The 19,199-nt window shown below is 43.8% G+C and overlaps 1 protein-coding gene across 3 annotated transcripts in view; it reads left to right on the plus strand.

Annotated features, from left to right (window-relative positions):
• Window positions 1-19,199, plus strand: part of BCL11A (BAF chromatin remodeling complex subunit BCL11A) — a 184,655-nt gene that overhangs the window by 160,416 nt on the left and 5,040 nt on the right. The window contains exon 3 of one of the 3 annotated variants that reach the window (XM_030196200.1): window positions 15,418-17,300. In XM_030196200.1, coding sequence (XP_030052060.1) covers window positions 15,418-17,300 — 1,883 coding nt within the window. Of the gene's footprint in view, window positions 1-15,417; window positions 17,429-19,199 lie in introns of all 3 variants that reach the window. The other 2 variants (XM_030196201.1, XM_030196199.1) reach the window with 2 other exon arrangements.

The following is a 19,199-nucleotide window of genomic DNA, read 5'->3' on the forward strand; positions in this document are numbered from 1 at the left end:
AGAAGCGTGGCATATGAAGGATGGACAGAGGGTGAGAATAAGTGAAAGCATATATATATATATATATATATATATATATATATATATATATATAAATGGCCATTCCCCACCCCCCCCTAACCTCAGGATTGGGAGCCATCTGTCATCCCCTATAGTGGTCATTCTGACAAGTCTGCTGCTTTGGTGTGCTGTTTCTGAATTCTGAAATAAAAAAAAAAAAGAGGCAGGGTTGCCAGCCCAACTTTAGACTGGCACTGCTAGTCTCCAGCCCAACTAGAAACAAAGAAAGGGAGAAAAATAACTGCAGATAAGAATGATCTATCTAGTCTGTTCATCCACACCAAGTACTAGCTCTAGAATCCCATCCTCTTCAAAGATTTCCTGTGTTTGCCATATACTGTCCTTTTCTCAACCACCATCACTTCTGTCTGCTCCTATATGCTTTGTGACAAAAAACAATGACCATTTTAGTAGCTATTCTGGACTGAATACATCCTGTTTATATCCTTTTGGAGGTGCGGTCTCCAGAATTGCACACAGTACTCTAAATGAGATTTCAATATAGTCTTATACCAGCACTCCCATTTCCTTTTTCCTAATAGCCATTCCTTTCCCTATTTATCCAAACATCCTTCTCGCTTTTGCCATCAACTTATTTACCTCTGAGCAATACTATCCTGCAATGGCAGAAGGAAGTTATTCCATTTTGGCTGATTTGTGGGAAATGGAAGAAACATATTTTGCTTGATATCTCTGCCTTTGCCTCTGAAATACTGAGTAGCGTGAAGGGGCTATGCAGAAGAAGTCCAATATACTTCATGATAGGACATAACTGATATTTTTGAACATAAGTGCACTTCCTTCTGCGATTATAGGGAAGTATAGTACTCATAGGTTTTCATTTTATAGACGTAAATTGAACATGCATAGATGGTAAGGAAAATTCCTATTATGCGGATCTTGAAGGAATGAGTGGTTCCTTGCCTTGGCGGATTTTATTTTCCTGCAGCTGACGTTTTGTTGTTTCATGTGATATCTAAGGATGCTTGATGTCTCTTCAAATTACCCATTCAGGCTCTCTGCGGTGGTTAAAGGTTTTTCAATTGTCCATTCCCCCTTTAAGCAAGTAGTCAGTTTTAGCATGTTGTTGCCACATGGTCTTTAAAAGCACACATTAACAGGATTTTAAATTGAGATATGGTTGAATTTTCACATATTTATTTATTTATTGCATTTGTATCCCACATTTTCCCATCATATGGCAGGTTTAATGTGGCTTACATATTGCTAAAAAGGCGGTTACAAAATTTAGATTTGTAGAAGTCTAGTACATAATACAGAAGTACAATAAACGCTTAGGTTGATATATTAGCATATTGTGAGCGAGGTTAATAATATTGTTTTCCACTTCTGAACTTTTCGTGATGTATGGTGGTGTGGGATTAGGCAGATCCAGGTGGGAAAGACTTGTAAAAAGATTATTTTTAGTTCATGATCTGGTATTCCATGTATTTAACCAATTTATTTTTGGTTTGTTCCTTTGCAATGCATGTTTGAAAGAGTTCTCTGTTTTATGTTTAAATATATTTTATTGAAGAGACAACTTCCATTTTACAAATGACACAGAGAATTAGAACAATTACCTCTGCTCTCCAAGAACATTTTACATTTTTTCCTTCCCTCCCATCCTCCCCCCTCCCCCCCCCCCCCCCCCCCCCCAAATCTCTAGTTGTTTTTGATGGTACTGCATAAGGAACATTTTCAAGTAACAAATGGAGATAAGCCATATAGTACAAATGCGCATGCAACTCTCATTGAATAGACCAATCTACCATCAAACATTACTTCCAACCTTTCCCACCCCCTTCCCAAAAGCCCCTCATAAACTGCGTTCCACATTACATTGACATCCATGTATGACCCCCTAACATGAAACAATATTACAATGCTGCATCACAAACATTATTAGTGGAGCCTTCAACTAGCACAGCAGTATTTAAATGTCACTGCTCGAGCAGAGTGCCTGAACTCTGATGACACTCCACCCTAATTTAGAAACCATCTATTAACCCCCCCCCCCATGACCCTTTCCCACCCCCCCTATGGATGCACTTTCCCATCTTCTGTGTCTTTATGCTTCCTGACTGTCCACACAGACAAAAAAAAAAAAAAAAAAAAAAAAATTCCTTCCTATCAGAGCTTGTTAAATATTAAACTGCGAGCTTTGTGTGACAAGGATTGTATGTAGGGTTCCCACACCGCCAAAAATGCTTTACGCCTTCTGGGGGACGACCCTACCCCCCTGCGCTCCAACAATAAAAGTTCATGTAATTTGTTCCTCCAGTGCCAGTAATCTGGTGGGGACCCACTCGTCCATGCGCCCATTATAAGCTTCTTCCCCACCAGACTGGCCTTGCGAATGAGCCGCTGGGTCCCTCCACCATGAAGTCGAAATACTTCATATTTATCCAATAATATCCCCTGGGGCGAAAGTGGTATCCTCAGCTTCACCAGAGACTCTAGATAATGAAATATCTGCCTCCAAAATGCCTGAATTTTATGACATGCCCAAAGGGAGTGCACTAGCGTACCCTCCCCCTGCTCACATTTCGCACAGAGCGGATCTGCAACCCCCCCAAATTTGAATACCTGACTTTTGGCCATATACGCCCTGTATATTATACGGTACTGACACTCCCGAAGACCAGCATTTACCGACAACTGGGGAATACGAGCTATCAATTTGGGGAAATCTAATTGCAAGTTTGGTTGTCCCAGATCTACTCCCCATCTTTGGCGAATAACCTCCGTATTCCTCTGTCCCTCATGTACCTCTAAAGCTTTCTGCAGGCCCGATACCGACAACCTATCTCCGGGTACCATCCCAAAAAAGGCTCTAATTCTACGCCCATGCCCACTTTCCAGCTTACTTTGGTTCAGAGACCGTACATAGTGAGCCAATTGATGATATGCGAATAGGTGGTTCATACAAATACCTACTCCTAAGGCTCCTAATGATAGGATCTTCCCCTTTGTATCCAGAACATGCTCAAGCCTCGTGATCCCCAAATCTGCCCAATTGCGAAATATTTTATTTTCAGACCCTGGGGCAAATTGTGGGTTATCCTGCAGTGGCAGTAGATCTGATACATCTGCCGCCAAACCCCATATCCTATTCAAGTTCCTCCAGACCTCCCTTAAGGGACCCAATAGCACGCTGTTTCGCATGTATATCGGAATTGCTCTCCTCTCGCAATGCAATAGATAATGTGGATGAAACGGTTTAAAAAACTCATATTCCACATCTCGTGGTGTGTAGTCCTGCCTCCCCATTAGCCAGTCCCCTAAGTGGCGCAGCAGACAAGCTTCGTTGTATCTGCGGATGTTTGGAAGTCCCATACCTCCCTCTCTCCAGGAGCCCATGAGTAAGTTCAAAGGAAGTTTCGGTTTAGCATCTCTCCATACGAACCTCCTCAGGTACCCATAGAGCTGACTCAAATCTTTACGCCTAAGCCACAAGGGTAGCACCTGGAATGTGTATAGCCACCTCGGGAATTCAGCCATTCGAAACAGATGTATCCGCCCATGTAACGTAAGCGGTAATGTCCCCCACAAGCTCAATCGACTCTTTAGCTTATCCAATAGATGATTAAAATTTAGTTGGTATAACTGGGACGTATTCATCGAGATTCTCACTCCTAAATAAGGAAGAAAATCCGAAGCCCATTTGAGCGGGAATCCAGCTCCCCACTCCGACTTTACACTTGTGTGAGCTGTTAGTGCCAATGATTTAGAGTAATTGATTTTGAGCCCTGCAAAATCACCGTACTCCTGAAATAATTCCAACAGAGCTCTCAACGATCGAGCTGGGTGTGTTAGATGTACTAATATGTCGTCCGCGAACGCTGAAACCTTGAACGATGAAGTGCCCCATGTCACCCCCTCCACTTCTGGGTGGTTCTCAATTTCCCTGATCAAAGGGTCTAGAGCTAACACAAACAGCAGTGGGGACAAAGGACACCCCTGCCTAGTGCCTCTTCTAACCTGAAACCGTGCCGAGTTCTCCCCATTAACCCACATGTATGCCTGTGGGTTTGAGTAAAGCGCACCCACTGCCCTCCGAAAGTACCCGTCCACCCCGACTCTTTCCATAACCGTAAACATGAAATTCCATATCACCCGATCAAAGGCCTTCTCTGCGTCAAAACTGACCAACAGGGAAGGCCTTTTCCGCCTCTCCACAGTCTCCAGGGATGCTAACAGTGCCCTGACATTCCTCCCCACCGACCTACCTTTCACAAATCCCACCTGCGGGGGCGCTATCAAATCTGGCAATACTCGTGACGGCCTGTTGGCTAAAATCTTAGCATAGATTTTGACATCACAATTTAGTAGAGATATGGGCCTATACGACTCTACCTTAGACCCATCTTTCCCAGGCTTCAATAACACTATTACTTTTGCTACGTTCATGGCATCTGACATTGCCCCTGAAGTTGCCATATCGTTGTAGAGATTTAATAGAGGGATTGTCACCTGTTCTTGGACTAACTTGTAATATGCTATGGTAAATCCATCTGGCCCCGGTGCCTTTTGTAGATTACTCTGCTGGAGCGCCAGCATCATCTCACCCTCTGTAATTGGACCATTTAAATATGCCTTCTGGGATTCTGTCACCCGAGGTAATGCCTGGTTAGTTAGGTACAGCATACTGTCTTCTATTGTGTCCAGTGACTCCCCGTACAATTTCTCATAATACCGTTTGAAACATTCTGCAATGTCCTTAGATTTTCTACAAAGCAGGCCACCTTCATCTTTCACCTCTAATATTCCCTGTGTACCTCTTTTCCCCCGCACCAATCTCCCTAGCAGTGCCCCAGCTTTGTTACCATGAATGAAAAATTGATATTGATAATACTTATGAGACTTAACAGCCCTCTGATGGAGTAATTCATTCAATGCTTTCTGAGTGGCCAAGAGAGCTCCCTTCTCCCCAGGTGTCATACGTATCCCACATCTAATCCTCTGTGAACGGACCTCCTTTTCCAGTCTGATGATCTCTTTATCCCTCATCTTCTGAACTCTAGCTCTGTACGCAATTATCTCTCCCCGTATCACCGCTTTTGATGTTTCCCAATATAAGCTAGGTTGATTTTGATGTTGCTTATTGTGAGTTGCATATTCCTTCCATTTGTCATTTACATATGCTTTAAATTGGGAGTCCCAAAATAGCTCAAAGGGGAACCTCCAACCTCCCCCTCCTCCCCCAGATCCTAGACCTTGTAGCTGGAACCAGATGATTGAGTGGTCCGAAACCTCGCATGGCCCTATCTCCGCTACTTGTACTTTGGAAAATAGATTCCTAGAGATGAAGAAGTAATCTATACGCGATTGCGTAAGATGCGCTCTAGATGTATGAGTATAATCCCTTACATTCGGATGTAACACCCTCCATACATCTATCAAGTCCAATGTAGAGCAGAGAAAGGGCAGGCTCCCCACCCCTGGGCTCTGACCTGATGCTGAGGAACCTGTTTTATCCATTTGAGCATCATATACCAGATTAAAATCACCTCCCAGGATCACATTTCCTCCCTGATAGGGACCCAGCAGCTCAATGAGGGATCGGTGGAACTTACGGTCATACACATTGGGTGCATACACATTACATAGAATATACATAGAGTGCCCCATTTCCACTTCAACTAGTACATATCTGCCCTCAGAGTCCCGCTTGACTCGTTTTATCCGGGCCTGTAGGCCTTTCCGGATTAATATCAAAACCCCCCCCTTCTTACCTACCGCTGGGGATCCTATTGCCTGTTCCACCCATCCCTGCTGGAATTTATTGTGCTCCTGGGTTGTCAAATGTGTCTCCTGTAACAAAGCAAGATCTGCCTTGTGCCGCCGCAAGGCCTGCAGCACCTTAGTGCGTTTAATGGGCGAGGAAACCCCCCCCACATTCCAGGAAATTAATTTAACAGATCCCATCGTTCAGTGAGACTTCTGTGCTGTATATGTGTTGTTGAACTCTCCCTGTGAGACCGCACCCCCCAGCCCTTGGGTGCAACCTCCATCCACCTTTCCTCTGGAAACAGAGCATTTCACATCTCTCAACCTTTTCTGCTCGGAAGGAAGAATTACAATAAGAAAAAAACATAACAAACCATACTAGACACAGGAGATATTTAAACCCATACTTATACTCCCCCCCCTCTCCCCTTCCCATCCTCCCCCTCCCTCTTCCCCAACCCCACCCCATTGGTAGCTGCGTTCTCTCTGAGAACTGGTCACGCCCCCTGCCCCTCCCCTCACCCAGCGACATCTTCTTACAGTATAACTTTTAGTAACTCAATTCTGGAAAAAGTTTCCAAATTATAGGCATATCTCTTCTAACTTGCCCTCATGCCCATCAGTAACTTAACACCTGCAGTGCACTGTCCTCTGCTGCTCCTGGTGCGTCTTCCTCAGTGATCTTCTCCTTGCGGCTTTTGTTCCTCTCTGCCTGGATCTCTCTCCGCCGGGCGCTGACCCAATAACTTGCCAGAAACCTCTCCGTCACCACTCTCCTGCTCGTGGACTTCCATTCGGTTCACAAATTGCTTTGCCTCTGCAGGGGATGTGAAAAAATGTGGCTTGCCTTCAAATTGAATGCGCAGCTTGGCGGGAAATAGTAGTGCAAAACGTGCCTGCCTCTCATAGAGCTGCTTGCAGACCTCTGTGAACTGTCTGCGCTGGGCCGCCACCGCTGCTGAAAAATCCTGAAAACAAAGTACTGTAGAAGCTTCATACTGGATCTTGCCCCTCGAGCGCCATGTATGTAATATATCTTGTTTGTGGGTATAATTCAGAACTCTGCATATTACAATTCTTGGTCTCTCTTTCCCTTGTCTGGTGCTGCCCAGCCGGTGTGCCCGCTCTATCTTCAAACAGTTTTCCAGTTCTTTCAAGTTCAGCGCTTTAGGCAGCCATTTCTCCAAGAACTGCCTGAGATCCACTTCCCTAATGGACTCCGGCAATCCCACAAACCTTAGATTATTACGACGTGAGCGGTTCTCTAAGTCTTCCAGCTTGGATTCTAGGCTTTCCAGCCTTTTTTGCATCTCTTTCTGTTGGTTTTCATGCTGCATACTTTGGTCTTCCATATTAGAAAGGCGCTGCTGGAAGCCTGACATGTCCGTTTTTAAGCCTTCCACTTTCCCGTCCAGCTTTTCAATTTGGTCTGAGATCCGTTGCAGTTTCTTGTCCACCGATACCTCCAAGAGGCTCGATACTTCCCCCGCAATCTCTGTCGCCCAGATCGAGCTCAGCGATTCACCCGAGGGGCCTGCGTCCGCCATTTTGCCATCTCCCACGCGGCTCCTCGCTCCTTCCTTGCGGCTCGATTTTGACGCCATTCCAGCCTGTTTACAATGGCGATTTCGATAGATTTTATTGCCAGGGAGTTCCCGCGGTTCTTGCGGCGGTTTCACTGAGTTTTCCCCCGATTTTGATGTCGCTACGGGTCGATGTTATCTGGGGATCCGCGGAGCTACTACGTGCGGCGTCCTCCCCTTAGCCTAGCATCACGTGACCTCAAGAGTTCTCTGTTTTAAAAAAAGCTTTTGAAAAGAAAAAGAAATAGTAATTAGTACATTAGTCCTCCTTGCCAATTGTAACTAAAAATCATTGAGAGAGTTGTTTTTTACACAATGGAACAATTTTGTGGAGAATTCTGGATTGTTATCAATTTGGGTTTGAGAAAGCATACAGTGCTTATGCTCTTTTGCTTTCTACTGTGAATGTCAGACACCAGGGTCTAGACTATTGTTCCCATTTCCTGTTAGATATTTCTTCTGCTTGTGACTCTTTCAAATTAAAATATGATGATTGATGGTTACAGACAATTGGGATCACTAATACTTTGTTGTATTAGTTTTCTTATTTGAATGATCATACATAGCAAGTGCGTTTGGGCAATTCTCGTTCAGTTAGGAGACTGTTGAAGGCTGGAGTACCTCAGGGCTCCACATTTTTGACACTTTTGTTTAAATTGTACCTGCTGTCTTTCTGTCAGAAATTTTGGGATTTGTTCCCATTTGTATTGTCTTTGGCGTTATAGATTGGTTGCAGTTCTGTTTGATATGTGTTTTGTCTTTGATGGCTTCTGGTAGACTTACCCTAAATGTGAAAAGAAAATATTGTGCTCAGTCATTCAGGCCCCAGTATCATGTTTAATGACTTGTTGCAACAGGTTTCTAGGATGGGGATTACTTTTTTGTGCTCTCTGTGAAACCACATATGACCATCTCTGGGAAAAGGAGAATAACACGCTTATTTTTGAAAGAGAAGGGCGCAAATCGGGAGATGGGCACCCTTCTCACAAGGCCGCCCAAATCGGCATAATCGAAAGCCGATTTTTTGACACCCTTGACGGCTTTCTGATGTGGGGACGACCAAAATTCACAGGGGCGTGTCGGCAGGGTAGCGAAGGCGGGACTGGGACGTGATTAGGAGATGGGCGTCCTCGGTTGATAATGGAAAAAAGAAGGGTGTCCCTGACGAGCACTTGACCGACTTTACTTGGTCCATTTTTTTTTCATGACCAAGCCGTGAAAAGATGCCCAAACTGAGCAGATGACCACCGGAGGGAATCGGGGATGACCTCCCCTTACTCGCCCAGTGGTCACCAACCCCCTTCCACTGTAAAAAAAACAGGTTAAAATACTTTTTTGCCAGCCTCAAATGCCATACTCAGGTCCATCGCAGCAGTATACAGGTCCCTGGAGCAGTTGTAGTGGGTGCAGTGTACTTCAGGCAGGTGGACCTGGGGGGGGGGGGGTGTTTGGGAGGCTCAGCACCCATGTTAAGGGAGCTATGCACCTGGGAGCAATTTCTGAAGTCCACTGCAGTGCCCCCTAGGGTGCCCGGTTGGTGTCCTGGCATGTCATGGGGACCAGTGCACTACAAATGCTGGCCTCTCCCACAACCAAATGGCTTGGATTTGGCTGTTTGTGAGCTGGATGTCTTTTGTTTCCATTGTCGGCAAAAACGAAGGTCGGTCATCTCTAAGGTTGACCCAAACGTTGAGATTTGGGCGTCCCCGACCGTATTATCAAAACGAAAGATGGACGCCCATCTTGTTTTGATAATACAGTCAGGGATGCCCCTTTACGGGGCCGTCCTTAGAGGTGGGCGCCCTTATAGATGGGCGCCCCCGTTCGATTATGCCCCTGTAAGTCACCAGAAACCAAAAATGCGGTTTTAGTGGATACTGTTAAAGCAAACAATTTGTAATACAACAGTCCAAACCCCATCCTTTTATGTGAAAAAAAAAAAAAGTTACAGAAAGTCAATCATATACATTTTTCAGGCTGCTTATGGACCCGCAACATGAAAAAATCGCCCATTCTGATAATTTTGATCACCTTTTCCCAGAGATGGTTTACAAGATCTCTGCTCTGCTCCCAGCTGCTTTAACCATTAGGCTGTTCTTGGTCATATATATTAGCAATGTTTTCCATTCTGCATTCTTCAGGCTCTGTCTTTGCAGCGTCTAAAATCAATGTCGTCTTTGATGATTTTAGAATGGTGATTCAGAGTTTAATCTTTTTTTTTTTTTTAACTGGACGACTGTTACTGTCTCTGGGTCTCCTACAAGTTAGTATTAAGGTGTAGAAGTACCTACATTCAATGCACATCCTATATAATAAAAAGCACATCCAACGTTCTGAAGCTGGCAGCATTGCAGTGAAGCCTGAAGCCCTGAAGTGTTCGTCGCCTTCGTAATAGCTCCGCCCACCACAAGGATCGCACCACTCGCTGTCAAAGCCTCAAAGCCCCGCCCCCGAAGCCCTGCCGTCCTCTGAGCCCTCCACTCACTAGCCCCGCCCTCGGAGCACAGCTGATCACAACAGCCAGCTGGCTTCTCTTTACCACCATGACTGGCAGGATGGGAGGGAGAAGAGGAGGAGCAGAGGCGGAGGCCGTAGACCCGCGGCGTCAGTTTGCTAACGTCGCTACAGAGGGAGGGGGGGACAAGGAGTGGCGTCGTCAACCCTGCCGTAAACAAACGCAAAAGAAGAGGCAGCATGGCGGCACAAGGCACCCCGTTGGATGCTGTAGTGTGGTATTACCGGGAGCTGTTGTTTACCACGGAGAACACTAACATCGCTGGAAGGAGATTCCTATTTAGATGCCCATGCTCCTGCTCCCGGTACATGCAGCCTCCCTAACAAGCATCCTCCCAGCAAGAAAAAAACCACTGTGCCGTCATCACCGGCACCTCAAACAAGCTGCCTCCAACTTCAACCACCCCCCCCCCAAATTCAAAACGCAGCCATGCTAACAAATGCTAAATGTCTCCAACTCACACAGACACATAGCACCACTGAATTAACCTTCATATAAGCAGCTCGGTGCAGGGAAATGGAAGGGGAGAGTAACAAGGATGGAAATCGCGGAAGCCTGCCAAAACAGCACAATTACTACTGAAGCCTTTAAAAAAATGCACTGTTGATGCCTGCCACGCTGTCTCACACTTCAAAAAAAAAAAAACACTTACACTCACTCTCAGACACGTGTTGATGCCTAACAGACTTGCTCACTCTTTCAAAAATACACACTTACACTCACCCTCAGACATACTGTGTCACTGCCCCACTCACACACACACACACACACACACACACACACACACACAAAAAACACTATGACAACACACAAACACACTCCAAACATTAAAATTAGTATTGAAGCCTTAACAACAACGCACTACTGCTGCCTACCACGCTCTCTCAATCTTTCACAAACACTCACAATCACTCTCATACATATATTGGTGCCTACCAGACTCTCACACACTTTCAAAAACACACACTTACAATCACTCTCACTCATACTGTGACACTGCCCCCCCCCCCCCCCCCACAAAATCAATCTCTATGACACAACACACAGTCATGCACGCTCACAGTTCACCACCCCCGCCACCCCTCCTGTGACTCTCACACCCAACCTCAGAGGGTGGGAGCCAGCCAGCCAGCCTGAACGTGGGAGGGAGGGAGGCTCAACGTGGGAGTGGGAGGGAGGGACCCTGAATGACAGAGAGAAACAAAGAGGGAGGAAGGGGGGGCCACGACCCTCAAAGGCGGAGGGAGAGGGGGCCACCACTCTGAAGCTGAGAGGGGAATGGGAGGAAAAAAGGGAGGGGGAGGGGAAGGAAGGGGGGGAGGGAACACAAGAGGGAGTGGGAAGGAGAGCAGGAGACGGAGAGGATGCCCCTGCCGCACACTCTCATTCTTACGCACACAGTCTCACTCTATATCACACACACACACACTCGCACATTCACTCTGTCTCTCTCTCTCTCACACACACTCTCTCTCAAACATACACACTCCAAGGAAAACCTTGCTAGCGCCCGTTTCATTTGTCTCAGAAACGGACCTTCTTTACTAGTAATAAATATAAAGAGCCTGATTATAACAGGGTGCCTATTTGGAAAGTTTTAAAAAAGTGCTTATTTTATTTCAATTTTCTAAAAGCAACATAGGCACTGTTGTACCTTTCATAAAATAAACACTAAGGACCCTTTTACAAGGCATGCTAGTATTACGCTGAAGATGCTCATATATTCCTATGGGCATCTCGTTTATTACACGTCTTTGTAAAAGACCCCCTAAAAAACTGCCCTAATAGCGCGCACATCTTCTGGCACAAAGTTGCACTTCTTCCAAGAAAGGTGTAAATGGGTGCACGTACTTTCTTTGCGAATGCTCACGTAAATGATAAAATACATTCATACATCTCAGCTCTGCCCAAAGTATGTCCCTGGGAGTGTCTACACATGATTCACTTTAAAAAAAAAAAAAAAAGTGCACTCTTTCTACTTGCCTGCCTTTTACCTGCATACCCATGCTTAGTTTCAGAGCCTTTCTCTGTGTGAAAAACTTGCATCACATGCGGGAAAACCTTTGTAAAATTACCTCCACATGCTCTGTTTATGGAACAAATGGTTAAATTTTGTTCCAAGTGCTTCTGGAATTAGCTAAGGTACCAGATTGTCTGCTGTTGACAGAATATATGTGATAATTATGCAGGAGCCTTAAAGTGAACACAAAAAGCTACTTTCAGTGACCACAGCTTGCACCGTAGCCTGTCCTTTATTCATGTGTCATTGTTCAACCAAATTCCTTATGAAAATTGGCCAAAATGCTTCTCCCTCTCCCCAACCCCGCCGAGAAGCTGTGGAAGGGGGGGGGGGGAGTGAAGATTATGGCTGGATAATGTACTGCATATGTCAGCTGCATTTTCTTTGGAAATCTGTCTGCCGTTTTCACATTAGGCAAATGCTTGAAACCTAATTTCTGTATCTCTTATGTAATCCTGTAAAGAGATTTATCCAAGAACAGGGTACTTTTCAATGAGATTAACAATGCATGGGAAAGCAAATTACAGGTCAGGCTAGAAGGACTGTATGTAGTAAAGCACAATTGTATTATAACTACAGTTTATCTCCTCTTTCGTGGATCTGCAACACTTTTGACATATTTCGCAGGAATGCTGGGAGCAACGAGCACAGAGTTGCATTTCCTGTTTTCACAATACAATATTAATATCATAGGGGCAAAAAAATAGAAAATCAGTGGCAGTACCAAAGCTTATATAATCTTCTGATTACTCAGCATTTTCCTATAGTTTGCCTGTACGTATGACAGTGCACACAGAGTTAAGGCCTCTTCTATCAAGCTGCGCTAGCAGTTCCCAGGTGGCAATGGCGACGGAGCCCATAGTGAATGGGCTGTGTCAGCATTACTGCACCAGGAACCGCTAGCACGGCTTGATGAGAGGCCCTTAGATTCTACAAAGGGCACCAAAAATATGCCCGTTAAGCGCCAATTCAGTAATGGCCATTGCGTGTGAAATTGCTGTTATACAATAAGACTTTAATTGGCATACACGCGCCTGACTTTAGGCATGAGAATTTACGCCATAAATGCGGGCACCTAAATTGGTCAGTTGTGTGTTGGTCAGTGATAGCATTCTGTAAGCAACTGCAAGACACTTCCCCTGACCCACTCATGGCCATGCTCTCTTTGCAGTTGTGCACTATAGCCTTTAAGCGCTATCCCCTGGATTCTGCATATTGCGTCTAGCATTCCGTGCCGAAATCCAAGGATATGCTATAACAGTGCACACAACTTAATTGGCTTAAGATGCTAATCAGCGTTGATAATAGCACTTAAGCAATAATAATAAGCACTAATCGTAAATAATTAGAATTTAAGCATACAACTCACTAAGTGTATTCTGTAACGAACTGTGCCTAAATTCTAATGCGTGCATTTCAAAAGGGGTGTGGTTATAGGCGGGAAAATGGGCGTTTCAAAATTTACGTGCGTAGTTATAGAATATGTCCCCAGTATGAATAAATCTACGCACAGGGATTTATATCACGTCTTCATTGGTGTAAATGAAGGTGTGTAGTTTTAGGTACTTGGATAGCAACTAATTGTATTCTATATACCATGGCTAAATCTAGGCACCTCTTATAGAATATGCTTAGGTGGAATTGTTTACCACGTGGATTTTTTTAGGCACCTTATATAGAATATGGCCTATGTTAGCGCAGTTACATGTGTAGCTAGAAATTAGTACTAGTTAACACCAATTAAAGTTTATTATTGGTACTTAATGCCAGTTGGTACCCAATTTAACAATTAAGGGGCCTTTTTACTAAAGGGTTGGTATACAACGATGGGCATGTCGGCATGGCAATCCAGAATACGTCTGGGCTACCACAGAAGCCCGGTGGTAGTTCTCACCACCAGCATGCACCATTTCCGGCACTACAAAAATATTTTCTATTTTTCTAGCGCTGGTGCTTTTACCTGGCTGTAATCAGGCAGTGATGCACGCTGGGTTAGCATGAGAGCCCTTATCGCCACCTCAGTGGGTGGAGGTAAGTGCTCTCCCCCCACCCCCAAAATGGCAGCGCGGTAAGTGGTTCATTTACTGCACAGCCATTGCTTGTCAAGAAAAAGACAGTCTTTTATCCGCTGCGGTAAAAGGGGGCCTCAGCACATGTCAAAAACATGCACTGACGCTAGCGCAGGCCCTTTACCGCAGATTAGTAAAAGGACCACTAAGTTAGGCATACAAGTGGCACCATTTTATAACTTTCACACCCAGATTTGCGTGCTAATCAGAAATTTTAGTGCTTAACTTTATAGAATCTGGGGGATAGCATGCAAAAATTGTCGTATTTTATAGGAGTGTGCATTCATTAGCTTGTACTCAATTTGTTTGGGCACCTAAAGAAAAACATTTTGCGAATACTAATCATTTTTACCTGTGAATTGCTATGTGTACAGTTGATTTGCAGGTACGTAAAAGTCTTATATGCATACATATAAAGTGAACATACGAAAAGGAACATAAAGAAAATGAATGAAAATTATTCAAAATTCAAAGAATATAGAATGATCCAATTTTTTTTGACCATGCATATCCCTAATATTTTACATCATTGAATAGTCTTGTAAATAACCATTTTGTCTTGTGCAGTTGATTGCAGTTTTCATGGTGCTTCATGTTACTGTTCATTTTTCAGAAGCTTTCTTTAGCTTCTTGCTTAAAAGTAACTCTAATAAAAATTTTATGATGTAGGTTTTCTTTTTTTGTTTGTTTGTTTTGTTTAGGAAAAAGTGTTTAGTAGCCTCAGAAGAAGAAATAATATGACTTAAGCAGGGGCTTGCTTGCATGCAGGCTGCCTGGTTGTTTGACTAACTGAAATACATCTTTCAGTTTCTCAGCTGAGTCATGGTTTTGGAGCAATGCAGTGTTGTGTAATTGTGCACACGTTGTTAGTCTCTCAAAATAACGAGAGAGATCAGCTTTAACATTTCTCTGCTTGCTAATTATAATTGCATATGCTACTCTAAATTGTTTCTCGAGGTCAGAGTATGTATTTGTTGGAAATTAGACTGCCTCTATTAGAAATTTTTTTTTTTTGGATAATGATTTTTAATTTTAAATATTAGCAAGGTTGTCGGTGGGTAAGATTGAGGCATCTGTGGGGGCATAATTAGAATTAATTGATGTTATCTGAACTGATCTATAAAATGGTTTCTTGATTTAAGACTGTTTTCTAGGAAACGGAGAGCAGGAAGGCAGTGCATGCATAGAAACAAGTGACTTACTGTTTTCTAGGAATTACATAAAAGAAAATAAGCATTTATGGTGATATTTAAATCTTTTACAGCCAGTGCGAGAGTGGTTTTTTTTTTCTATTTATACCAAATTACATGGCTTTAAGTTTCTCAAATTTGGACTTATAGATTATAGAATAGAAAAGCTAAGACAAGTATTAGCTATCAATCTTTAATAAAGGTTGCTTTAATTAAAAATTGATGTTGCTCTTGTGTTATTTTGCAGGTAAAGATGAGCCCAGCAGCTACACATGTACAACATGTAAACAGCCATTCAACAGTGCTTGGTTTCTTTTGCAACATGCGCAGAACACCCACGGCTTCAGAATCTACTTGGAGAGTGATCATGGCAGTCCCCTGACACCGCGGGTAGGCATCCCATCTGGACTGGGCGCAGAATGTCCCTCACAGCCTCCACTCCATGGAATTCATATTGCAGACAGTAATCCCTTTAACCTGCTGAGAATACCTGGGTCAGTATCGAGAGAGGCCTCTGGCCTCGGAGAAGGCCGCTTTCCACCCACGCCTCCTTTGTTTAGTCCACCGCCAAGACACCATTTAGATCCCCATCGCATAGAACGTCTGGGCGCAGAAGAAATGGCTCTCGCAACCCATCACCCTAGTGCCTTTGACAGGGTACTGCGACTGAACCCCTTGGCCTTGGAGCCACCAGCTATGGATTTCTCCAGGAGACTTCGAGAGTTAGCTGGAAATACCTCTGGTTCCAGTCCACCGTTGTCTCCAAGTCGGCCCAGCCCTATGCAAAGGTTACTGCAACCATTCCAGTCAGGCAGCAAGCCACCATTTATGGCAACACCACCTCTCCCTCCTCTTCAGTCTGTTCCTCCTCCTCAGCCTCCAATTAAATCAAAATCTTGTGAGTTTTGTGGGAAGACTTTTAAATTTCAGAGTAATTTAGTAGTACACCGTAGAAGTCACACTGGTGAAAAGCCCTACAAATGCAGCCTCTGTGACCACGCATGCACTCAAGCCAGCAAGCTAAAGCGCCACATGAAAACACACATGCACAAATCTTCACCAATGACAGTAAAGTCTGATGATGGGCTGTCTACAGCTAGCTCCCCAGAGCCTGGAACCAGTGATTTAGTTGGTAGTGCAAGCAGTGCCCTCAAGTCTGTAGTTGCTAAGTTCAAAAGTGAAAATGATCCCAACATGATTCCAGAAAATGGAGAGGAGGAGGAGGAGGAAGAAGAGGAGGAGGAGGAGGAGGAAGAGGAGGAGGAGGAGGACTTAACTGAAAATGACGGTAGGCCAGATTTTGGCTTTGGTATTAATCTGGAAGCAGCCCGTCATCATGAAAACAACTCCAGGTCTATTGATGAAGGCCGTTCCATGCCCGATGTCATGCAAGGGATGAACCTGAGTGCCATGCATCACTTCAGTGAGGCCTTTCACCAGGTTATGGGAGAAAAACATAAAAGAGTGCATTTGTCTGAAATTGAGGCACATAGAGACACTTGCGATGAAGACTCAGTAGCTGGAGAATCAGATCGTGTTGATGAGGGCACTGTTAATGGAAGAGGGTCATCACCTGGTGAATCAGCTTCTGGAGGCTTATCGAAAAAGCTGCTTTTAGGTAGCCCAAGCTCCCTAAGCCCATTCTCAAAACGCATTAAACTTGAGAAGGAGTTTGACCTACCTGCTACTGCTATGCCTAATGCAGAAAATGTTTACTCCCAGTGGCTTGCTGGATATGCTGCCTCAAGGCAGCTAAAAGATCCATTCCTCACCTTTGGGGACTCCAGACAATCGCCTTTTGCCTCTTCTTCAGAGCACTCATCAGAAAATGGAAGTTTACGCTTCTCCACGCCTCCAGGAGAGATGGATGGAGGGATTTCAGGCCGCAGCGGCACAGGAAGTGGAGGAAGCACACCACACATTAGTGGCCCAGGCCCCGGAAGGCCTAGTTCAAAAGAGGGCAAACGCAGCGACACTTGTGAGTACTGTGGGAAAATCTTCAAGAACTGTAGTAACCTCACTGTTCACAGGAGGAGCCACACAGGTGAAAGGCCGTACAAGTGTGAGCTTTGTAACTACGCCTGCGCCCAGAGTAGCAAACTCACCCGGCACATGAAAACACATGGGCAGGTGGGAAAGGACGTTTACAAATGTGAAATTTGTCAGATGCCTTTTAGCGTGTACAGTACCCTGGAGAAACACATGAAAAAATGGCACAGTGATCGAGTCTTGAATAATGATATAAAAACTGAATAGAGGTATATTAATACCCTCCCCTCCCCCCTCCCCCCAGTTTCACCCTCTATTCCCTGTAGATTTTTCTTTCTAGTCCTGATTAAAATATTGGAAGCTAAGGATATGAGAGTGCTTGTCACCAGCACATCTGTTTTGTTTTTTATTATTATTTTATTTTCATTTTGTTTTTCTTTGTTTTCATCGTTTGAATGCATGATCTGTACCGGGGCAATACTATTGCATTTTTCGCAAACTTTGAGCCTTTCTCTTGTGCAATAATTTACATGTTGTGTATGTATGTTGGGTTTTTTTTTTAATTATTTTGAATTAGACAGCATGTATGGTATATTATGGCTATTAAATTGTCCCTGATCAGTTTTTCAGAGCAGACATATTGCTGTTTCCCATTCCGTTTTGAGAAATGAGTGTGCTGCAGAAATTCTGTAATACATATCATGTACAGTATATTTTCTTTTCAGATTTGTGTTTTGTTGTAATACTTGGAGGAAGAAGTCTTTTATTTTTTATTTTTTTTTTTTTTAACTTTTTTGGATTAATGCTCCTGGGGGCAGGATTGATAGCCCTGAAATGCAATGCTATATTAGCGAGAAATTTCTGCCTCTTAGGGGTAACCTTGTCAATTGGAGAAGGGGATAAAAAAGACCTTGAATTGAAAAGTTAGCCAAACAAGGTGAATTTGTACTATCATTTGGTTTAATAAAACATATCTGAGTGCCTTTCATCTTATCAAAACCATGCTGATGGTTCTTCCTGCTTGTTATAAACTTGTTTAATACAATATTTGATAAGGCTGGGGGTCTTTAGGACCAATTATTATTCTATGTATTTCTCACAAAACTGGCTACCTAAGTAGATGACCCAATAAGTCCCTAGTTAATCATCATCTCCCTTGAATGAAATGTTGAAATGAAAAACTGATTTTACCAGTATAAAAGCTAATTTGCTCCTGTTGAGAGCTTAAAATGGGATTGTCCCTCACATTTTAGCTAGTTTTTTTTTTAATTGATAGCTAAATAAAATAAAAATATCTGCAGTTATTTTCAATCACAACTAAGGGAGGGGGGAGTTATCAATGTGGGCCACCATTAAGACATGTTATTGTATTGTTAACCTCATTTGTTAATAACTAGGGGCCTAGTTTACTAAGCCATGCTGTAGGCGCGCTAAGTTTTTAGTGTGCGCTAAAAATTAGCGACACCCATAGAAATATAATGGGAGTCTCTATCGTTATTGCATGCTAATATTTAGTGCACCTACAGCGTGGCTTAGTAAACAGGGCCCTAGGTATCATTGCATAAAAACACGATTTAGTGATATGACAGCATGACTTAAACAGTACCCTCACTGATAATTACACTGCATAATAAAAGCAGTTCTCACCCTAGCATAAATTTCTTCACTAAAAGATGTAGAGGGAGGTTCTACAAAAGACACCTAAAAAAATTGGCGCTGAAATCAGTGCCAACTAAGCAAATTCTATAATCGCCAATCACACTTAATTGATATCTCAGTGCCTAAAACTACGTACATCCATTTGCACTAATGAAAATGTGGCATAAATCCCAGCACATAGATTTAGGCGCAGTGGGCACGTAAATTTCAGAACACCCACAAAACGTCTATTTCCCCACCCATAACCATGTCCCCTTTGAACTCTGCATGTTAGAACTTTGGTGCACTGTTACACAATACGCTTGGCGAGTTGTGTGCCTAAATTCTAATTAGTGCCAATTAGTGCTCATTGTTGCCAGGTAAGTGCTGTTATCAGTGCTC

Source organism: Microcaecilia unicolor, chromosome 3 (assembly GCF_901765095.1).
Source record: "Microcaecilia unicolor chromosome 3, aMicUni1.1, whole genome shotgun sequence".
Classification (NCBI taxonomy): domain Eukaryota; kingdom Metazoa; phylum Chordata; class Amphibia; order Gymnophiona; family Siphonopidae; genus Microcaecilia; species Microcaecilia unicolor.